Here is a 24,014-nt window from a genome sequence, read left to right as displayed (position 1 = left end):
TGGCAGAGACAGAAGATGTGGAAGATGAAGGGTTAATAATCTAAAAGCCTTGGGTGGGTTGAGACCCTCTGGACATGAAATTGGACTTGACTGGTAACACCTGTGGAAGATTCCGAGCTCCATATACTAAACCAACTGACTACCACTTCCAGACTTCATCCTCTTCCATCCCAAAGTTTCCCTTTTCTGTTCTATTAAACCCCAAGACCCCATGCCCCATAGACACAGTCTTACTTCTGCAGAGAAACTGTGGCCATTCAGCTGTTCTGATTAAAGAACAGTTCTGTTTCTGGAAGTGCCAATCAGTACTTTCATGTTGCCTCCATCAATCCCATCAATGCCAAAACCGGGAAGATATTTTGGGGTCCCATATCCCAGTTCCCACCTTCTGGGTGACCTTTCCTATCTCCTTTTACCCAGTCTGTTTCCGGAGACCCATACCATGGAGCACATGGCCACTTGCCGAGCTTTCTAGGACTTAAGAGCCACCAGCCACTCTGGGTTTTTAGTCTGCCAAGTAAATCAGGTGAATCTTTTCCCTCACCCACCTTCCTTTCTCTCCCAATCCCTGTTACTATCTTCCAATCTCCACAGAAGAGGCCCTTTGCCCTTTGTCTACTGGAATGCATGTATTATGGCACCACTGGAAGGTAAGGCCTAGATAATGTCTGGAGGTGCCCCAGACCCAGGCCCTCTACAGAACTCTGGGAATTCCTTGACTTTTGTCACCCGATTTCCACAAGCAGGGGATGCCCTCTTCTGCAAATGAGGTTCATCCCTTCATCCCCAGGTGATGACCTGGGGAGTGACAATAGCCTCTCTCTCCCCAGGCTGCTTCAAATGAGAGACTCTGCTTTGATATATAAGTTGGAAAGCAATCAGGAAAGAAACTTACAACTTTAACCTTTGGCCTTCGTGTGTGTGTGTGTGTGTGTGTGTGTATACATGCATGTGTATACATGCATACATATATACACATGTTAGAAGAAAAATAAATAAGAGAGGGAAACAGACAAACCAGGAGTCCTGAAAATTGTCCTAATGGTAGACAGTGGAGAAAACATGTGTTTCCTTGGCTAGTATTTCTCTCAGTTATCTGATGGCTCCCCAAGTCTGGGCAGCAACTTTTCCTTTTCTCAATAGTTTACCCTGCCCCTTGCCATAGCACTGCCTGAAGTCTAAATACAGAGACTCAGACAGAAAGCTGGGAGGATGAGTCACGAGGCCTTCAAAAACCATTCAAGAACTTGGAGTTGATTTGAAACATCCCCTTAGGTCTAGGCAATAACCAGTCAATCCTCAATACACCTGTTTCAAACACCTAATCACCATGACCACCACCACTCCGGGGTAAAGACCTCCCTCAGTATAGACACCTACATCACAAAGATGACTTTGAGGAGCCGGGAATCCCACAGCCGCAATTCTTGGTCCATTGTGGGCTCTTCCTCCAACGCATCTTCCTCATAGGTGGTCTCTGCAATGGGAGAGCAGCTAGGCATCTTCCTGGGGCACTTCGGGCCCCAGCCAGAGTGGGGCATCTCCCCCTCCCTTCATGTGCTGAAGCTGCTTGGGCTCTTGGATTTTCCATATGGGTTTGGAAAAAGAAAGAAATAGCTCTCAGAAGCCTGGCTGGCCACACTGGGCTCTTTGCATAGAAGTAAGAGAAAAGACTAAGACTCTGCAAGCAGTTTCCACAGACAAGATCCAGAACTCACCAGACCCTGGAGGCTTTCTGGAGGGGAAGCAGCTATCTGTGGAGTCTGTGGGTATCCGAGAGACACAAGAGATATTGTCTGGGAGTGATAGTGATGTGGAGGCTGGGCACACTTTTCTCCACTTCATTTCAGGGATAAGGACTTCCTGTGGAGAAGACAGGAAATGAGCATCCTTTGTCCTAAGGAGCCCACTCCAGTGTTATCAAGATTTTCTCCAGCTATTACCAATCCAGATGTCTACTCAGGAGTAGAATATAACAACACATCTCTCCTGGATATTCCCTGGCTGTATAATTTCTCTGTCAGAAAACATCTTTTATGTATTATCAACGGTAATTATACCATTCAATATTAGTACTGAAAAGACATTTGGTTGAATTGTACATCATTTTAAATAATTTCATACTCATACAATGCATCATAACCATATGGTGCCTTCTCTTAGCATTCTCTCTCCCACCCCAGCTGATCCATTTTTGTATTCGAATCTAGTCTTCGCCTTCTTTCACTCCTATCACTTTGTTGTTATTTTTGACCCACTGAGTTTAATTTGAGTCGCTTGTATGAGTGAGCAATGTACCACTAGCTAAAAGACTGAAGAAAATGAAACCCCTTTCCCCCCCCCCCAAACAATGACGTTGAAGGCCACAGTGAAGAAGTACAGTGGTTATCTTAGGTCAGACGACCCGGGTACATGCTCAGATCTGAGTTTAAGACAGCCAAAGATGGTACAAATTATGGCTTTTTTTTGGTCCAGATTCTAACCTTGAACAAGCCATTGACCTTGGCAGAGGTGACTTACTATTTCTGTCTATACAAAAGGGGACATTGGCTTCTGTCCCTGGCATGGCAGGCTATATACTATATGCTTGGCTAAATGCTTCATAGTTACTGAGGAGGCTCTAAAACTTTGAAGTCACTGACACTTTATCTCTGCCCTCAGAACTCAGCTATCCCAGCTGGGCAGTGGTGGTGCACACCTTTAATCCCAGCACTTGGGAGGCAGAGGCAGGTGGGTCTCTGTGAGTTCCAGGCCAGCCTGGTCTACAGAGAGAGTTCCAGGACAGCCAAAGCTGTTACACAGAGAAGCCCTATCTCAAAAACAAACAAACAAAAAAAAACTCAACAACAAAAACCCTCAGCTGTCCCTACATAGGGCCTCAGCTCTTGGAGGAAACTGCTGGAGTTTGAGCAAAGTAAAGTCTGGGTTGTCAGTGACATCTTTGAGGGTTTTTTTAAATGTAATTATTTGTGTGTGTGTGTGTGTGTGTGTGTGTGTGTGTGTGTGTGTTGCTTGCTTGTATTTTTGTATGTGTGTGTTTCCCCTGCTTGTATGCCCTCTGTAAGAGCTACAGAGTGTTCTTAGCCACAGAGCCACCTCCCCAACCCCTGGCTTTGGAATTCTTGTCTTAGGATATGTCTATGACTTTGAATGTCCCCCTTCCTCTGAGAAAAGAAAGAGGATGGATAACTGGATTTGCATCTATTTGGTCTGAGACTCAACCCAGCCAGTGTGTGGGGGATAAACTTCAGACAGCCTGCTGAGGGCCTATGTGCTTCGAATGACATGTGGTCTAGGAGACTTTTAACATAGTGTGGCCCCTGGCTCTAGAACCTGTGCCCTAATTCTACATGATAGTCCTAAAGTTTTTGAGCTCTGCTCACCCTCAGGCCCTTGCTCCCAGCCTCGGCTCTCACCGCAGACTCGCACTCAGCTTCCTCGGGGAATTTTCTTACACTTAGACTCTTCTTGCTGGAAGGCTAGGGAGGAAAAGCAACAGCCAAGATAAACATGGAGAGGCCCTCACCAACGAGCTACCTGTGTCAGGTGAAGCCCAGGTCACAGAGTTTGTGTACAGTGGGTGGGTGGGGGGGGGGGCGGCGGCTTTGTACTACTGTAATGGATCAAACCCCAGGCAACTCATGCAACTCATTTTCTATGCCCCTGCCCCCTCCCTACTTCCCCCCTCCTCACTTTGGTCAGAGAGTATATTGAGAAGCAACTGTATGCCCCTGTCTATTTGTACACTAAGGAGGCAAATATACATATGAGGACACACAAAGACTGGCCAAAAGATAAGCTTAGTGATGCACAGTTCAAATACAGCCTCTGGTACATGGAGCCCAGACAGTAAGTCCCTCTCTCTGTTCCCATCCCAGGTGCTAGAGAGACACACTAATCTCCCCTAATTGCCTTGTCCCAAGACCTGGGTACAGTCTCCCAGGTCAACCCTTGCCTCTGGGTTCCATACCTGCAGGTGAGTGCAGACCCTCCTCAGCATGTCATATACACTGTCCCGGGAGAGCAAAGACACAAAGACATACTGGGACATGGAAAGAAAAAAAAAAGGACTAATGTGAGATGGGGCTTTTTGCTGTACCAGAAAGCCATACATGAATCGGGGCCAGCCCAGAGGTATATGGACCATGAGAACCAACTAGACCTTCACCTGGGGAAGGTTTTTCTAGCTTGTTAGCCTGAACCATCTTCTGGAAAGCTACAGGGTAGGGAGAAGTAAAGGTCTGGGAGTAGGCCAGCATCAGGCCATGAGATTCTGGAACTATGATGGGCAGAAGGACAGAAGTTGTTGGCCCAGAGGCTCACAGACCTTCTGGCTCGTGTTTGTGGTGATGGCCAGTCCATTGGGAAGGAGCCTCGCCATCTTGTGTTTTTTGATCATTTGCACAGATACCACAGGAATAACCACCTGAGAGAGATAGAGATAGAGAGAGATGCTTCTTAGCCCCCCAAGAACACAGGCCCTTCGTTTTCTTCACTGGAGCAAAGGGTAGACATAGCTGGCACTCTGCCAAGAATGCACAGCCTGGTGAAGTCATGTTTGTGGGTGGTAGCAGGAGGCATCTAGGCCTTTCATATTCACATCCAGGGTCCCCTTCCAACTAACTATCCTGCCTCCTTGCCCACCCTTGATTAGACATGCGGCTTCAGATTCTGTTCTGTTCATGACCCCTGCTATCCAAGACTTTAAAGATGGCTGTTCTGTTGAATTCTTTGCTCTACTCAGAGTCCCCAGAGCTGGCCCTTGGTCACACTAGTGACTCTCCCTAAAAATGACATCTCTCTCTGGCCCTGAAAGCATTTCTGAGATATCTGAAGCCAGTATAATTTAGCTGTCAAATATCAGGCCAGATGTAGGATCAAGATGAAAGCCTGTGTTTTAGGAGGAGGAGAGCTACTTCTCTGAACATGGGTAAGAGACCTTGTTGCTGCTCCAACCAGTGAGAGGCTTCACCACGTGCCGAGCACACGGACCACAGGCATGGCTTAAGTCATGACCACAGGACAGGAGACTATCCCTCCCCTGGTTCCTAGGCAGGGGCCTTACTGGGCCATAGCAACCATCACTACTCATTACTACCTTGATGTCCTTGCCAAAGAGGCTGGCGTGGAAGCAGAGCCAATTGGGAGAGATATAGAGCCGACCGTGCAGAAGGAGGTCTCTCTGGAGGGCACAGGAACACACTGAGAAGTCACAGGAGAAAGGACATCCTTGAGTAAAGTTAACCCAGAGAAGCCCAGGGCCTCAATCCTCTTACCTTTTCACCTAGACTCTCCTGTCCCCATCCCCAATCACTCAAGGGGCTTTTCTGAGAATTGTGAGTGTCCTACTCCACCCCACCAGACTGCTAGATGTTTCCTCTTTCTCTATTACCGACAAGGTCTGAGCAACTTCCTGTCCAAGTTTGTAGGCCCGGATTTTGGTTACCTCAGGAAGAGGCTTTACCCTGCCTTGAGAAGAGGGTCTAGCTTGTGCAAATGTCCCTGCATGCTTGGTGAGAGGCCTGAGCAGGGAATAAGCCCCTCACTGGTAAAAAGCAGAACAGAACAACCTGGTAATCTTACCTTTCTTCCAGCAAACCTGCATAACTCATCTCCCCATCTCAAACCACCCTGGTTCTTCATGCTTTTGATGAAAAGCATCTAAATTGTTCCCACATGTAAATTAAACATAAAGGCTCCCAAGTAGAGGGCCTAGGGCCCGCCAGCCTTGTCCTGGAAACAGCTCACCTTTGAGAACCATCTCCTCCAAGGGGATGTCTTTAAACAGCTTGTGGTACTGCTGGTTGTATTTGCTCAGCAGTGTCTGTAAACATAAGACCAGGTTCTGAGAGGCTAGTGATCAGACCACCACAGAGCCCTGCTCTAGCCACCAGGAGATAATGCCATAGGGACCCCCCTGGTAAACAGCAAAATCGTGAAGGGCCTGTTCCAAGCCTAGCTTATCTCCTGGTAATGTTGAGTTCTTAAAGGGAGCCAGTGACTAGAGGGGACACACTACTCCATTCCCACCAAGACAAGGGCACTCACTGAGGTCTTCTGGGTTCCTGCTCACAGCCCTGTGGCCAAGAGGCCACTGATTTGGGGCATCCCAGGACACCTCCCTCAGTGAGCAGACCAAGGTAGCCTCCACAAACTTACCCCTTCCCGGCCATACTTCTTTATCTCTTCACTCTTCAAGCCTTCTGACCAGTGTAGACTGCAAAGGAGACATTCCATTCCAGGGACAAGGAACCCTTGAGTCCTGCCCATGTGTCCTCAGTGCCAATTCTGCCCTGGCTTTGTGCCATACGATTGGAGCAGAGATTGGAGACTAAGGCCCTTTTCTAAGAAACACAGTAATATGATAAGAACTGCAAGTGTGTCGCTCATCTCTGGGGAAGGGCACTCATAAGACCTCCTTCCCAAGCAGATTTGAGTGTCACACTCACAGAGGTATGCTCAGCCTGAGCCTCAGTCTCCCACAATGCTGAGCAGCTGCTCAGCCCTGAGCGACAAAGACACTCTGATTTCTCTAGCCAAGAAGTAGGCAGAGGCCCAAGTGTTGTGGGTCCCGGGACTACAGTGTAGGGGTATACAAGACAGAAGCATGAGACTCACAGCTCTAGGGCCATGATACAGACAGATCTGCTCTCCTTGCAGCCTCCTGGGGCAGCCTGCTGTTCCTCATTGAGGCACTCGGCACACTAAAGTGACTGAGGCTACTGAGCAGGAAAGAACGCGCTGAAATAAAAAGCTTTGCTCTGGCCAGGTTGGCCCAAGGACAGGTGGGCAGGGAGGAGACTGGTAACCTGAGAAGCCTGGCCCCTGCTAGGTCCCAATGCTCTAGGACAGGCTGGAAAGGTGGGAGGAAGAGGCCTCAGCAGGCTGTTCCCTGCCAAGGCGTGCTAAGGTGGCCTGCCCCCAACCACTCACATTTGTATTTGTACATGTGCTAGTCTGTATGTGTGTGTGTGTTGGCCAGAGGACAACCTTGAGAGTCATCCACCTCTTTTGAGGCAGGGTCTTTCACCAGTTAGGCTGTCCCCCCCAGGTTCTCCTGTCTTTACTTCCCCAGCACCAGAATTACAAACACACACTGCCACAATCAGCCTTTTTCTTTTCATGTGGGCACTGGGGCTTGAACTCAGGTCTTCCTGCTTGGAAAAACAAGTGTTGTACTGGCAGAGACATCTTTCTAGTCCCTTAAGGTCCCCTCACCAGCAGGTCACCTCCTGACAATCCCTTCCTAGTCTGGGCTTACCCCTGATTGGAAGGGCCTTACCTGTCATCTGGGGGCTCCTGGACCTTTTCTGGTTTCTCTGGGAAAGGCACAGAGCTCTTCAGAGGTGCTTTCTTTCCATGCATTTGTTGGTTGCTGAAGGGAAATATGTTCATGTTAGAAAGGAGAGTTGGGGGTATCTTTTCTATTAGCCTCACTGTGTTCACCCAGGGCAGCTGTTCTGTCCCCTATCCTTGCTTATGTACATGGTAAAGTTTAAGATGTCATATTTTGAAGCCACTTTCAAATGCTGTGCCCATTAACCCAATAACCAGCCTTCTGAGAGGGAACTCATTTCCCCATATCCAAGCACTATTCTGGATATTAGCCTTGTCTCACCTCTGGCAATTTGATAGGCCAAAATTTGTCATCTTCGTTTGCATTTTGTCTACTGGTAGGTGTCTCTCACAGTGTCTTGCCTGGAAACCTAAAGTTCCGTTAATGCCTGGCCCCTCAAAAAAGATCAGTCTGTCCACCGTGTTTTAACTTCCAGGCAACTGCTAGCTAGTCCAGGAAGTGTGGAGTCTCCAGCCCCGCCCTGGAGGACGGACACAGGTATATTCATGCTGAAAGCAAAAGTTTCTAAGGTGCCCCAGGAGCTACCGTAAACTATCAGGTTCTGGGAAAGGCCACAGTGTACAGGATCCTTTATCAAATGTTGTTAGAGATGTGGAAGGTAGAGTCCAGTTGGCCAACAAGTGAGTGCAGCTGAAAGGGTGGGACTAGGAAATAGAGGCCTCAGTCACCTTCAGACAGTTGAAGTACCTCAGCCATGACAGCTAAACTATTTCAAAAATGTCCCAGGAGGAAGGAGATGTTCTTCCCCTGAACAGGTGGGGCTTCCTTCCCAGTAGCCTCTGAAGTGCCACCTCCCCCACCAGTTCCACAGACTAGGGCCCCCATTTCCTGTTCCTCTAGGCATCAGTAAAGCCTGAGATGTCAGCACAGCCCCAACTGAGTGAGCTCAGGGGTTCTCAAAGGAAGAGGGGTGGCCAAGAAGCAGGGTCAAGACAGGGCAGTTCAAAGTCTAGAATACGTAACAAGGTCCTGTGTGCTGGTCCCTCTATATGTAAACAACTGGAATAAACAGCTGGACTTGGAAGTGAGAATCCCAAATGCTTAGTAACTCTGTTCTGTGACTGGGCCAAGGCAAAGCTCTCTTAGGCTGGGGAGAGGGCTCAGTCTGCAAAATGCTCCCTTGCAGACATAAAAGCCCAAATTAAACCCTCAGAACCCATGTAAAAATACCATGTACAGCAGCACACACACTGTAATCCCAACAGACAGGCTGTGGGCTCAGTGGGCAGCCAGCCAAATCTACTAAGAAAGCTCCAGGCCAAAAAAAATCAAAACAACAACAAAACACCAAGGAGGTCAGCTCCAGAGGAACATCACCCAAGGCTGCTCTTTGGCCCCCATGTATGTGCACACATGGGCATGTACAACTAACACACATGTGTGCTGTCATACAAACATACAAACACACACTTTGTCATCTCAAGATAGAATTAGAGACTTGGCCCAAGGTCTTCCAGGACCCTCAGAGTTTATCCAGTCTGACATCCTCCAACCACAGTGTCACACAGATCAGAGAAAGTTCACCTTGACAAGGGACAGGCCTTGTCCAGTATCACATTGTAAAGATCCAGGCAACCTCATTGGTAACCTCTCTTTATCCTCACATAGGGTTTGACACATATGTCACCATACACAGCATGCCATTCCAGCCATTGATGAGTAGATGACACCACCCAGCGATGTCATATCTGTCTTGGTTCCTATAAGCACACTCCACCATGTCTGCACAACAGCAAAATCTACTCATGACACATTTCTCAGAATGCTTCTTTGCAGCTAAATGACATGTAACTGTATTTACTGAATAGAGTGACAGACTATTCTAGTGATTTGACCTTCTGGCTCCTAAGGTTAATTTCTGGTTACGTTTGGTTTCATCACTTCACACTTCTTAGAGGGGTTTTATTTTTAACTTTTTATGCTTGCTGTAGAGAATATGGTAAGAATAAAGCATTTATAAATGATTGAAATCATCCATTAAAAAATTCTCTAAAAGTTCCTGGGTGGTGGTGATGCACACCTTTAATCCCAGCACTCAGAGAGGCAAAGGCAGGAGGATCTCTGAGTTTGAGGCCAGCATGGCATGCAGAGCAATTCCAGGATAGCCAGGGCTACCCAGAGAAACTCTGTCTCAAAAAACAAAAAATGTGGATTGAATACCATATATTCTGCCATGTGACTTTTATTGTTTCACACAATTTCATGGCAAATTTTCCCATGTTATTACTTATTCCTATGATTATTTTTTGTTTGTTTTTGAGAGTTTTTGTTTGTTTATTTTGGAAACAGAATCTCATTGTGTTACCCTAGCTGTCCTGGAACTCACTATGCATTCCAGGTTGGCCTCTAACTCGTAGAGATCCTGCTGCTGCCTCTCAAGTGCTGGAATTGGAGGTGTGCACCACCACCTCTAGTCTGAGATAAGAGTCAAGCTGTTTTCCAAATGTTATGCCAGTTTTCCAAATGTTATGCCAGTTAAACCCCAGTGACAAGCAACAGAAAAGGTATCCATTCCCCACATCCAAGCCCTATTCTGGAAATCTTTTCTCACCTTGGTTAATTATACAGCTAAAAAAAATGTGTCCTTTTAATAGAGGGGGGAGGTTTGAGCAGAAGTTCAAAGTCATCCTTGATTACATAGGAAATTCAAGGCCTGGGACTGTTCTAGTAAGAAATGTGGGCCCAGGAAAATGGCTCAGTGGATAAAGGCCAAACCCAACAACCAGAGTTCGATCCCTGGATCCACATACTGGAAGGAGAGAATAGACTTTTCAAAGTTGTCCTCTAACTTCGACACATTTGCCAAGGCACACATATGCCCCCACACAGGCACATACACACATAAGTGTGTGTGTGTGTGTGTGTATATATATACATATATATATATATATATATTAAAGAATACAGGAGGAAGAAAAAAGGAAGAAAGGGAGGAAGGGAGGCAAGGAGGGAGGGAGGAAAGAAGGAAGGCAATGAGCTGGGCATTGTAACACATACCTGTGATCCTGGCACTTGGAAAGCAGAAGCAAGGAATCCCAGCATGCTTGAGGCTACCCTCCCTGGTCTATTATAGCAAGTTACAAGCCAGCTGGAACTACTTATTGAGGTTCTGTCTCAAAAAAACAGAACAGAGCTGGTGAGATGGCTCAGCAGATTAAGGTGCTTGCCTCTAAGCCTGAGGACCAGAGTCTAATCCCTGGGAGTGAGTCACGTGGTAGAAAGAATTGATTCCCACAAAATTTTTCTCTGACCTCTACACTCATGTAGCAGCACTTGCATATCCCCACATCAACACACACATGCACATGTGAGCACACACAAATCAGCAAATGTAACAAAAATTAAGAAGGAATAGGAGGCAGAGGCAGGTGGATCTCTGTGAGTTTGAGGCCAGTCTGGTCTACAGAGCTGGTCTACAGTCTGGTCTAGGACAGCCAGAGCTACACAGAGAAACCCTGTCTCCAAAAATAAATAAATAAATAAATAAATAAATAAATAAATAAATAAATAAGAAAGAAATAAATAGTAGCAACAATGCCATATGAAGACTGCTGAGCTGAGTGGTTGTCTAGCACTCACATTAGAACCTGTCAGGCCATAAAGTACCTGACAACTACTTGTACTTTGATGCGAGGACCATAGGGTACTTTAAGAGCAGGGAGCTCGGCCCTACACCTATCTCTGCAGGCAGCTGATGTCCAACCCCCTGCCATCAATTTTTCTGAAATTTTCTGAAAGCAGTTTCTCGTAACCCAGGGGTCATAAATCATATCTTAGCCCTACCCCATCCCTGTGTTCAAACAGTGGGGTTAATTAATATCAGGATTTAGGATGCTGAAATTTGTAAAAAAAATTTTAGATTTAAAGAATTTTTATTTTGATGAGTATATGTGTATGTTTTTATGGACTGTGCACTCGTGCAGAGCCCTCAGTAGCCAGAGACATTGATCCCCTGGATCTGGAGTTATAGGTGGATTTGAGCTGCCTGATGTGAGTGCTGGGTACAAAACCCAGGTCCTCTGCAAGAGCAGTACATGCTCCTAACCACTGAGCCATCTCTCTGGCCCAAAATCTGTATAAACCACAATAACTAAGGCCATGGAAGGAATGGAACAGGGAAATGGGAAGGATCAAAGATAGGAAAACTCCAAGCAAGGTCCTTTCCTGAGCTGAGCTGGGTCTAAAGGTAGGTAAGCCTAGGAGAGGAGCTAGCAGGAGTCTGAAGCCCCACTAGCCAGTGCAGAATTCATGCCTATTCCTTCCTTCCCTCCTTCCGAGAACCTTACTGAAGTTATGGCTGTTTCTGAGTCTGTCATAGGGCAACAGGGTGAGCTGGGCAGCAGCAAAGGGAGATGTCAAGAAAGGGTGGTATATAACAGGAAGAGAGAGGCAAGTGAGTGGGAACCAGGGATGCAAGTCTAGCTGCCCCCCACAGACATCACAGAGTCCATACTGTCTCCAGGTACTCCCAAATCTCCCAGATCTCTAACCTGGACAACTCATTGCCTCCCCAGCTTCAGCTCTGTCGTCTGGAGGGGTCTATCAGAGTGTGTTCAGAACCACCTGTTCCCTGTCTTGACTGCTTCTCCCTAAGTACCCAGCGTCCACCAAAGTCATTCATTCTCATTCCACCCCACACAGTCCTGAGAGCCTGACCAGATTAATCCACGTCACTACAGCACACAAGCCCAACCCACTATTGTCTTCTTTTCTTTTCTTGGATTCTGGCAACCTGTCCCTAGCCACACCTGCCCCAGCCTTGCCCCTCACACACTTGTCTTTCTCCTACATTCACAGTCATCTGCAGCCCAGCTCTGCCCCTGCCTTTCTCTGTGGAGTACCCTGTGCCTGCCACTCCTAACCTTCCTGCTTCTTTTCTGTTTAGTTCTTGTTTCTTTTTGACAGGGCCTCACTGTGGAGCCCTGGCTGGCCTGGAACTCATGCACTGTGGAGACCAAGCTGGATCTCCTAGAGACCCACCTGCTTCTGTCTCCCCAGTGCTGGAATTAAAGTTCGCCACCATGTCCAGCCCTGCTCCTCTTTCTGCCTTCACAACTTGATACTCTACCCCATGTAGCTCACCATCTTCTCCACAGCAGACAGACCGTGATTCACAGTGGAACCTCTTCCCCTGCTTATCTGCCTGGGGAGGTCTGAGTCCTTGAACCATCAGTTCAGATGCTTCCCCGTGCCCCGCGTGTAGAATGTTCCCATTTCCCTCATTGGCTCCCTCCCTCTGTATTCCTCACCCCTTCCTTCCTCAGCTGACTTTGAGCTCCAACCCAGGTGTGTCCACATCCCAGCATACATCAGCACTCAGTGTTTGCTGAAGGGAGGCAATGGGGAGGGAGAAAGAGAGAATATGAATGCTTCGTGATACCAAAGAAGGAAAGAGAAGAGAGGGAAAACAGTAAGAATAAGTCAGAAAATGAGTGATGCCATGTAGGCAAGGAAGAAAAAAAGATATGGAAAGGAGCTGGCAAGGTCATCCATGGCTGGATTCTTCTTTCCAGGAGCCCTGACATGAGGGGGAGCAGACAGTCTTGGCCTAGCACCAGGAGTCACTCAACCTACCCTGCTTGGCTGATCAAGAGGCACACAGAAGCATAAAGAGAACTAGACAGCTGGACATGGTACACATGCCTGGAATCCCAGCACTTGGGAAGTGGAGGCATCAAGATCCGGGTCCAAGGTCATCCTTGGCTGCATGAGTCCCAGGCCAGCCAGGACATGAAATACTGTCTCTGATGAAAAAGGAGAAGAGATGGAATAAGGAAGAGAGAGAAAGGAACAGACAAGGAGGAAGAGGAGGGGAGGAGGAGAATAGGAAGAGGAGGACCATGACAAGACAACGTGGGATATCTATTGGGTTGACGGCACAGGCGAACCTCCAACGTCCTAAGCTGCGCTCCTCCTTGTGTCCATGCCCAGACAATGCTCCCCTGGTTTAGCAGCCCCTTCCCTGCCCTAGTTCTTCCTAACCTCAGAGCAGAGCCCCCTCTTGGTCTCATCTGGGTCTCTGGCAGTAGCAATGCCTATGGCTGATGCCGAAACTAAAAGTTTAGCCAAGTCCTGCTCCCCTGAACCAGCAGGGCCCCATTGTGGTCACAGGTAGGGCCTTCCCCACAGCTCCCAATGGAAGAAGAAACCACACTCTCCCAGGATGACTTCTTGTGGACTTCTGAGATACTAGAGCTCCCTGTGGGTCCTGCCAACTCTTCTCAAAGCCAGGCTCAGAGCCAATGCGCCCTCTGCAGCCAGCAGGACAATAAGCCTCTGTGGTCTCCAAGGAGAGATCTGCCAACAACACTGTTCTCCTCAGACAAATGCCACATCACCATGCAGGCCTCTGACAGGACAAATCCAAAAGTCATGGAAGTAGCCACAAGGGACAGGAAGCTGGGTAGACTTCCAGCCTGGATAGAACTTCAAAAGCTGAGGCCCAGCAACCTTGATGGGAGTTCCAAATCCCTTAGGGCTACTCACCCCACCTTTATGTCTCAGCTAACCTCCCACCTAACCTCCTCCTGTCAGCGTTGTGTGGATCTACTAATTGGATTCACATTAGAATCACCAGCAGGGCTTTAGAACAAGAAAAAAAATGCTGTGGTTGTACAGGTCTATAATTCCTGCACTTGGGAGGCTAAGGCAGGAGGGTGATGAGTTCAACACCATCCTGCAAAATATAGTGAGTTTAAGGATAACCTACAATCTCTCTCAAAGAAATAAAAAATGCCTGGGAAGGCTAGGCGATAATAGCAAACGCCTTTAACCCCAGCACTGCACTCGAAGCCAGCCTGGTCTACAGAGCTGAGTTCCAGGTCAGCAAGGCTACACAGAGAAACCCCGTCTCAAAAGAAAACTTTTTTAAATAAAAATAATTTTTTAAACATCTTGAAAGATAGCCCCGTGAGTAGAACATTTGCCATGCAAGCATGGGGATCTGAGTTTGAGTAACTCCAGTGCTCCGAGAGGTCGAGACGGGAGAATCCTCTGAAGCTTGAGGACCAGCTAGCTAGCCCAGCTTACAACAGCAGCAAACTACAACAGAAGAGCCTGCCTCAAACAAGGTGGGAAGACAGTGCTGACACTAAAACCGTCACCTGATTTCTATGTATGTGTGTACACACGTCATACACATGACACAGACACACATAAAAGCGAGAGAGAGAGAGAGAGAGAGAGAGAGAGAGGAGAGAAAATGCCTCACCCTGTTTAATTTAAGAGCAGTTAGTTCCACCAGAGTCTGCAAGAGTTGTACTTAAATGGCTATTTTTAGGTTGCTACTGAAGTATAATTTACACTTAACAAAGACTTAGCAAAGAAACCATATGCAAGGAGCTGTACACTCCCACACACTTCTTCCTTCCTTCCTTTCTTTCTGTCTTTCTTTCTTCCTTCCTTTCTTTCTAAGACAGGCACTCTCTATGTAGCCCTCCTGTCCAGGAACTTAACTATGTAAATCAGGCTGGCCTTGAATTCAGAGAGATCCACCTGCCTCTGCCTCCTGAGTGCTGGGATTAAAGTCATGTATCACCATGCAAAGCAGTTCAACACATTGCAAAAACACACACCTGGGAACTAGCCCCCAGAAACCCTTCTGGCACCTGCTAGTTTCACCCCCACCATCCCAAGAAGAACCCTAACCCTGACATCTGGCAGCAGACTGCTTCCTCTCCATAAGCGTGGGGTCACACCATCCATCTCGGTGCCTTTGAAGACTCAAGGGTACATCCACAGTGTTGTATGCATACCTGTTTAGAACTTGGTTTTTTTTGAGTCAGGGTCTCATGTAGCCCAGCCTGGCTTAGAACTTGCTATGTAGCTAAAGATGACCTTGAACTTTTGATCCTCCTGCCTCTATCTCTCACATGCTGGGGTTATGGGTATATGCCACCATGCTCAGTTTATGCACTCCTAGGGACTGAACTCAAGACTGTGCATGTTAGGCTAGCTAGGCTAGCTAGCACTCTTCCAAATGAGTTATATCCCTAGCACATGCTGTGTTATATTTATGAGCTGCATTTTCACCAGCAATCCTTTTGTATAGATATACTGCCATGTATTGCTTTCCTTTTACTAATTTCAGGCTCCAGGTTTGGCTTGTTACGAAAGCAATGAAAAAGCTCTAGTGGCAGCCTTGTGAACACAAGTATTCACTCTGTGGGTAAACACTCAGCACAGGCATCGCTGGGTCACGAGGCAGCTGTATGTTCAGTGTCTGGCTTTTAAATACTCCAAGGTGAACTGAAACCTGCAGGCAGAGTTAAGAAGCCACTGAGAGAACCCTGCCACCTCCTTTCTCCCTAGAGAAAGAACAGGGAAGAACATGCCTCCTTCTTCCCAAGGCCAGCCTACCTAGGGTCCTAACCATACCAAGTTTCAGGCGCATTGTAGCCAGACAGAGTGACCCCTGTGTCACTAGAGATTCCCCTTGCCTGCTAAGGCCATGCAGCCCATTTCCTATGCTCTGCCAAGGAAGTGACAGGTTGGCTTTCCCATGTGGTACATGCTAGCTTGAACCACACTGTATTCTTCCTGTGTTCTCTCAAAGCCATATAGGGCTGGACTGCCATAGAGGTGTCCAACAACTAACTCGGCATGGCCATACCTGCCTGAGTCTTTTTTTTTTTTTTTTTTTTTTCAAGACAGGGTTTCTCTGTGTTGCTCTGGCTGTCCTGGAATTTGATTGGCCTCGAACTCACTAAGATCCACCTGCCTCTGGGCCACCACTCAAATTACCAAACAAGCTGGTAATTAGATGTGGGCAGGCTCAGCCACCTGGGAGGTGGACAGTAGCTAAACAAGAATGAGTTCTATGGGGACCAGAGAGATGGCTCCATGGTTAAGAGGCACCAGCGGCTCTTCCAAAGGACCCAGATCCAATTCCTAGCACCGACATGGCAACTCACAACTGTATGTGATCTGGCACCCTTGTGCAGACATACATTCAGGCAAAAATGTCAATGCACATAAAAAAACTAAACCCTTAAAAAAATGAGTACTAATAGGAACAGGAGTTTCTTCTTTCTACAGGGAACTCAGAAACATATATGTCTTTCTGCCCATGGAATTTTGAGAGCAAGGCTGGCTACATCTTCCCACCGTGGCAGCCGAGACATTGATTTGTCTGTGTCTCTTGCCTTAGCCCAGATCTGCCCTGTTCCCCAATAATCACATGTAGTTAACGAGCCCTAAACCTTTTTCTCCTGTTTCCTGACCTGTTCCTCGTGAGATAGAGGTCACAGCAAGGTGTTCAGCTGGCCTTGTTCTGGAGAGGAGGATGCTGATAAGCAGCCCTCCCAGCTGTGCTTGGGTCATTCTCTGCCAGCTGCTCCTACACAGGACAGAATCCCCTTGTCCTTGTCCTCCAATAGTCTTGCCTCCCTAAAGCTGCACCTGTTGGAGGATGGAAGTGGCTTCCATCCTGCCCAGAATCCTCCCTAGGCTGCATAGCCTGCCTATAGAACCAGTTCCATAGTGAGTAGTTTTTGTTTGTTTGTCTGATTGACTGATAGACTATTTTGAGACAGGGTTTGTCTGTAGTTTTGGAGCCTGTCCTGGAACTCGATCTGTAGACCAGGCTGGCCTCCAACTCACAGAGATCCACCTGCCGCTGTCTCCCAAGTGCTGGGAATAAAGGCATGAGCATCCAGGTTGAGTCTTACCACTCAGTTTCTCACACTCCAGGGACTTGCCCAGTTTCACATGTACAGTGAGTGCTCAGTAATAATCCAAAGACTAAACAAACACTCCGAGCTGAAGGATTCCTCTGTGCATGCAGTTTGTTCAGAAATGGAGGTCTCTTAAGGCACAGGCACAAGCCCTGGAGCGACAGTAGCTTTGGTTGTACCTTGACCCTCTGGTGACCCTGTCTCCTTCAGAGCCTGTGCCTCTACAAAATAGAACAGAAAATTCTCTTGTTTACGTGCAGTGTGATGATCTGAAAGAGGCCAAAGTGCAGTGTGTGTGTGTGGAGGCGGGGAGGGAGAGGCGGACTCTTACCAGCACTGAGAGCTTTAACCCCAAGTCACCACACTCCTTGAAGGACACCTAGAGGTACCTAGAGGTACAGCTCCCTCCCCACAGGAATGAGCAAAGTGAGGCATAGCTGGGCCTCATATGCACTCACAAAGCTCAATTTTTTCTTTGGCCTACAACACAAGCCTGGAGAAGGCATTCTGGTACCTAGACTGCACCAGAGAAGGGCTCCGACCTGCTGACCAGGTGACACACACCTACACCAGACCCAGACAGCTCAGAAGCCATCCTCTTTGCTCCTCCCTCCACTGAAGTTTGAGGACAGCCATTGCTGCTCCTGTTCTGAGCAGAGCTCAGAGGCCCACAGAGCAAAAACAGCTGAAACCCAGGCGTTCCCCTCCCAGGACATCCAGGCTTTCCTACAGAGCTGGGGCCACATCAGGGCAGGCAGTGGGCAGTTAGCCTTGCCAGCAGTGCCCACAGCTGGGGCAGCATCTGTTGAGGTGGCCCCCCTGGGCCTAATGACAGACCACTTTTTCTTGGCAGGCCCCTTGGGACCTGGCCATCTCTACACAAGAAGCAGGTCATTCAGGTCTAAACACAGACTTGCATTCAGTCAGAAACAGAACACCCCTGTACTCCCAGTGGCCACTCTTCTGAAGGGGGGTACACAGACAACCTTGGCCACACAGATGCTCCAACCCAGGCTGCCAGGGGTGTGGCTACTCTCTGAGGACAAGTCAGCTCTGTTTATACATCGATACTGTCTAGCAGAACCCATTCTAGCATCTGAGGATGCTCTCCTCAGATTCCCTCTGGCCCTGTGGACCCATTAGACTCTGCCCAGAACCACTGACAACTGTGAGGCCCTGGGAGCCCTAAGAGACTGGGTGGAGGTGGGGGCAGGCAGGCCCCCTGTGACTTCTGTTGATGTCTTTGAAGAAGCCACTGTTGCTTTCTGGACAAGAAAGTCTCCACTCGGAAGATAAAAGCAGAGGCCAGGGAGCTAGGTGACCTACAGATGGCCACCTGCTCTGTGTCAGGACTCCTGTCCCTGGAGGGGCTGATGGCATGCTGAGAGGAATGCCAGTTCCTCTCTCTACTGCCTTCCTTCTACAAATATCAATTGAGAAATGAATGCTTGCTATTCCCTCAGCTCTGGGTAAGTGCTTTGTGTTCCAGGGAGGGAAGGCCAGGTACTCACTACCTGCAACATGCCTGCCTGCCGAGGGAGGCCGACATGAAGCAAAGATTTACATAAACCAGTACATAATTACAACTCCGTAATGTATACACTGAAGAAAAGCAAGGGTGTCAGGAGAAATTCTACCAGAAAGGTGGGGCTCACCTGTGGAAGGCAAGGATGACTCTTCCAAAGCAACAAAGACCCTGTAGCTGAACTCCACTGGACATTCACTGGAGGGAGAAGGGAGCTGGCAGCCGTAGAGGGATCATTAGAGAGGTCAAAGGGTGGGAGGCCAGAGGCGTGGGACTGTATGAGGCACATGACATGAGCCTTGTGTCTGGAGGGTATTGGTGAGCAGTGAAGAGGGTAGCAATGAGACTGGAGAGGTGCCCAGAGCAGCATGGTGTAGACCCTGTGAGCCCTGATGGGATTCACTACCTTACAAGCAATGGAGACCAGAGAAGGGACTTAAATGAAAGGAACTATACTATCAACTTTGGCTTTCTAAACATAAATATTTTTATTAAATTACAGGCGTGTGTAGATGTGGGTGCATGTGTGCCTGTGGTGGTCAGAGCATAGCTTCAGAGGGTTGGTTTTTTTCTTTCCACCATGTGGCTTTCGGGGATTGAATTCTGGTCTTCAAACTTGCTGAGCCTCCATGCTGGATCTCAACACTAAACTGCATCCTTAAAATGGTTAAGATGCTAAGTTTTACATTATGTAAATTGCAATTTATTTATTTATTCATTTTGAGACAGGGCCTTGATAGGTAGACCAGGAGGGCCTTGAATTCACAGAAATCCTCTTGCCTCCTGCCTCCCAAATGCTAGGACTAAACGAGTGTACCACCACACCAAGCTCAACAATTTAAAAAACAAGAAACCTTACAATAAAAAGACAAATAGCCCAATGAAAGAGTGGCATGTATTTGAATCAGTATTTCTCAAAAGAAGGTATTAAATGTCCAGCAAGTATGTAATCAGGCCATCAACACCATTAGTCATGAGGAAAAGAGAATCAAATCACAAAGCATATCACCACCCCCCATGACTGTCATCAATGCCAGGTGTGGCTGAGGCTATGGAGAGACTAGGACCCTTCTTGCCACCTGGTAGGAATGTGAAATGGGGCACATGCTTTGGAAAACAACTGGTGATTCTTCAAACTGCTGAAGTTACTATATAGCTGAGCAAACACCCCTAGGAACATACAAAAGAGAATTAAAAATGCATGTTCAGAGACTGGAGGGATGGCTCAGTGGTTAAGAGCACAAACTGCTCTTCCAGAGGTCCAGGTTTGGATGTCCAATGCCCACATTACACAGCTCACAGCATCTGTAAGTCCAGCTCCAGGGGAATCTGACAACTCTGGGCCTCTGTGGGCACTTAGCATGAACATACCCACACAGGGACACATACACATAATTAAAAAGTATAAAACAAGTAAATAGAAATGCACATCCACACAAAATACTACCAAGGGTGATCACAGCAACATTATTCAGAAAAGCCAGAGTGCAAACAGACTAAGTACCCAGCAGAAAAGTATTTCTCTTCAGCCACTAAAAAAAGAGAAGCACTGATACACACACCAATTGTGAACTGATCTTTTTGAAAAATTAGCCAAGGGCTGGAGAGATGGCTCAGTGATTAAGACTACTAGCTGCAGTAAGAAACAATGACATCCTAAAATTTGCTGGCAAATGGACAGAACTAGGAAAGAAAAGATCCTGAGTACGGTCACCCAGACCCAGAAAGACAAATATAGTATATACTCACTTATACATGAATACCAGACATAAAGCAAAAGATACCCGGCCTATAATCCATTAACCCCAGAGAAGCTAGAACCCTCTTCCAGAAATAGATGGAAGCAGATGCAGAAATCCACAACTAACCATTGGGTCGAGCTCCTGGAGTACAATCAAAGCCAGGGAGGAGCAATAATGTGAACCAAGGAGTCAAGACCATGATGGGGAAACCCACAGAATCAGCTGACCTGAGCTAGTGAGAGATCACTGACTCGGGTCTGACAAATGGGGAACCTGCATAAGACTGAACTAGACTCCCTTAATATATGTGACAATGGTGTGACTGGAACAATATATGAGGCCAATGGCAGTGGGTCCAAGATCTAACTATAATGCATAGACTGACTTAGTGGAGCCCATTCTGTATGGAGAGGTACCTTGCTCAGCCTAGACACCCAGGTGTGGGGGGATGGGCAGGTGCCTTGGTCCTGCCTCAAGGAGATGATGGGACAGATTTAGTAGACTTCCTAGCGGAGGTCTTACCCCCTCTGAGGAGCAGATGGGAGGTGGGGTTGGGGAAAGTGGGGGAGTTTAGTGAAATATTCACTTTGTCTGCACCTGTGGCACAGACCACGCCCATTGGGGGTGGAGATGGGCAGATGTTACCTGGGGAAACTAAATCTGAGGAAGGGGCTTTGGGAGCTCTCTTGCTTGCAGCACCAGGACAGGAGCACTTCCGGAGGCATCCTTGGGACCAGGAACCTGCTGGTGTTCATCTGTCTATGTTGTAAGTTATTTCTCCCTGAATAAACATCTATTCGGCCTATTTGTTTCTCCTGATCCTTATTAAACATTAGTAGGGGAGAGGGAGGAAAGGAGGAAGGGGGAACTGGGATAGGAATGTAAAAAAAAAAATTAATAATTTAAAAAAAGTACTGGTTGCTCTTCCAGAGGTCCTAAGATCAATTCCCAGCAACCACATGGTGGCTCACAACTATCGATAAAGAGCACTCATACTCATAAAATACATACATAAAAAATTTAAAAACAGGCTAAAGAGATGGCTCAGCAATTAAGAGTACTGGCTGCTCTTCCACAGGTCTTGAGTTCAATTTTTAACAACCACAAGGTAGCTCACAACCATCTGTAATGAGATCTGGCGCCCTCTTCTGGCCTACAGGCATACATGCAGGCAGAACACTGTATACATAATAAATAAATATTTTTTAAAAATAAAAGTAATTAGCTGAGCAGTGACAGTATAGATCCTTAATACTGCACTCGTGAGGCAGAGGCAGGTGGATCTCTATGAGTTCAAGGCCAGCCTGCTCTACAGAGCAAGTTTTAGGACAGCCAGAAAACCCTCTCAAAACAAAGGAACAAAATAATAATTATGGGGGTGGGGTAGGAAGTGGTGGTTGAGTGTATTGCCTACAGAGGCCGGAAGAGAATGTCAGATCCCCTGGAATTGGAGTTGTAGGGAGCTGTGAGCCAGCTGAAGTAGGGCTGGGAACCCAACCTAGCTGTTCTTAACCATTGAGCCATCTCTCCTGTCCCCACCAAGGGATCTTTAAAATATTTTTAACTAAAAGGAGGCAGTCACAGAAGACCATTTACTCTATATATACATGTCTAAGGAATATACAAAATTAACCAATCTATAAAGACAGGAAGTAGATTGGTAGTTCCTTGGGGGCAAGGAAAAGGCAAATGGGGAATGGTGCCTAATGGTACATTAGTTTTTTTGGAGGACAAATGTTCTGGAACTAGACTGTAGTCATGGTTATTCAACTATAAACATCACTGGCTGGGCGGTGGTGGTGCACACCTTAAACCTAGTACTTGGGAGGCAAAGGCAGGCGGATCTCATTGAGATCAAGGCTGGCCTGGTCTAGAGAACAAGTTCAAGGACAGCCAGGACTGCTACACAGAGAAACCCTCTCTCAAAGAAACAAACAAAAAACATCACTGGCAGCAAGTCTACTGTGTGGTACATGTGCTTAGCATGTATACGGTCCTGTTTCCACCCTTAGCACTGATTAAAAACAAACATGGATTTTATGGTGTATGAATTCTATCTCAATGTAAATGAGAGAGGGAGGGAGAAGAGACCCAGGGCTTAAAGAATGTGTAGAAGAAAAAGAGAGGGGCAGTCCCCCAAAATTAGGTTATAAAGAATGGTCCAAGAAACAGAAAAATAAATAATAAATAAAAGTTGGGTGGCGGTGGTACCCAACTTTAATACCAGCACTGGGGAGGCAGAGGCAGGTTCAAGGCCAGCCTGGTCTATAGTATGAATTCCAGGGCAGCCATGACTACACGAAGAAATCTTGTCTTCAAACCCCTCCCAGCAAGAAAGGAAAAACAAAAGAAATAGAAAAGAAAATATATTTCAGGTGCCTAGGTTGCCATGGAAACAAGCAGCTTCCCAAGGAGAATTGGGCAAACAGCAGGGCAAACTGCTGAGGTTTGCTAAAGGTAACAAGAGTGAAGGACAGACCTTGAATTTGGACACATGGTTGGGTAACCGTAGTAAAGACATTTTGGTGCTGTGATGGGCCTGGATCCTCCTTCCTTCCTCCCAGACTGTTGACTAGGAGGGGCAGTGAGTCTCTAACCACACGTGAGGAAACTAGGCCACCAGTCAGCTCAGTACCACAATAGCCTGGGATGCTTGCCTACCTCTCCTCACTTCCAGTAAGAGATGGTTGCTGGGATTGGTCAGGGCCATACACTTTTCTTCTGATCCCTAAAGACAGTTGAGCACATTTGTTGGAGACTGGGTGCTGCCTCATTGCCTTGTCACATCTCCCCACTCTCCAGCCACTCTCACCTGCCGCTCCTCCACCCCAAGGTCCACCAACCACAAGTCTGATTTCTAAACCAGCCCTGGAAGGAGCTAGGAAGACCAAGGTCCCTCGGGTCCCTAGTGGCAGCCACACCCAGAATTCCAGTACCACACTTAGTGGTTCCCAAGGCGGCGCCTGCAGCGACACTGATCGCGTCACCGTGGCGCGGCCCAGCCCTCTGCCAGCTGATGAGTGGGGCTGATGGGTCGGCCCAAAGGTAGCGCACAGCGCAGATGGGGAGACCTGACGTGAGGGCAGGCGCAGCGCCCCCACCAACCGGCTTCCTGGGATGCTGAGCCCGCACCCCATCGGTGCCTGGCTCCTGGAGCTGTGCCCGGCACCAGAGCTGGCATCTGGCCGAGACTGTGCACGCCCCTGGCGGGGCTAGAGTCCACGCCCTGTGGCAGGCTCTCGCCAACGTGGCTCCCCAGGCAGATTCCTGACCAATGATCCAGTCTTAGGCAGCTTGCTGGGTCCTGGGGCCGTTTCCCCTGAGAGTACCCCAGACTGTGTAATTAATTAAAAAACAAAAACAAAAAACAAAAACAGTAGCTCTGGCTACTGTTATTTAACACGGGGAGGTTGTAGCCATTATAAAAAGGTGAGAAAAATAAAGATTTAAATATTTAAAGAAACCATTGTTGGGGGCGCGGCCAACACTCTAAATTCCAGGCCAGCCTAGTCTACAGAGCTAGTTCCAGGATGGCCAGGATTACACAGAGAAACTCTTACCTTGGAAAAAAAAAAAAAAGAAAGAAAGAAAAAAAAAAAAGAAAAGAAAAGAAAGAAGGGGGGGAGGGAAAGGGAGAGAGAGACACACACATACACGGGGGGAGGGGGGGAGTAGAAACCATTGTTATTTGATGGTATAAAAAACTTAAGGAGTTG

General features: G+C 47.6%; 1 protein-coding gene across 5 annotated transcripts in view; it reads right to left on the bottom strand.

Annotated features, from left to right (window-relative positions):
* Positions 1-24,014, bottom strand: part of Gramd2a (GRAM domain containing 2A) — a 35,878-nt gene that overhangs the window by 3,502 nt on the left and 8,362 nt on the right. For 2 of the 5 annotated variants that reach the window (XM_051197645.1, XM_051197646.1), the window contains exons 2-10: positions 7,283-7,375; positions 6,160-6,217; positions 5,749-5,824; positions 5,099-5,202; positions 4,328-4,426; positions 3,971-4,042; positions 3,384-3,479; positions 1,719-1,863; positions 1,381-1,477 (exon numbers count right to left, since the gene is read on the bottom strand). In XM_051197645.1, the coding sequence (XP_051053602.1) occupies positions 1,381-1,477; positions 1,719-1,863; positions 3,384-3,479; positions 3,971-4,042; positions 4,328-4,426; positions 5,099-5,202; positions 5,749-5,824; positions 6,160-6,217; positions 7,283-7,375 (840 nt within the window). Of the gene's footprint in view, positions 1-1,380; positions 1,578-1,718; positions 1,864-3,383; positions 3,480-3,970; positions 4,043-4,327; positions 4,427-5,098; positions 5,203-5,748; positions 5,825-6,159; positions 6,218-7,282; positions 7,376-24,014 lie in introns of all 5 variants that reach the window. The other 3 variants (XM_051197647.1, XM_051197648.1, XR_007835306.1) reach the window with 2 other exon arrangements.

This window comes from Phodopus roborovskii, unplaced genomic scaffold (genome assembly GCF_943737965.1).
Source record: "Phodopus roborovskii unplaced genomic scaffold, PHOROB, whole genome shotgun sequence".
Lineage (NCBI taxonomy): Eukaryota > Metazoa > Chordata > Mammalia > Rodentia > Cricetidae > Phodopus > Phodopus roborovskii.
This window is presented reverse-complemented; position numbering and strand designations above follow the sequence as displayed.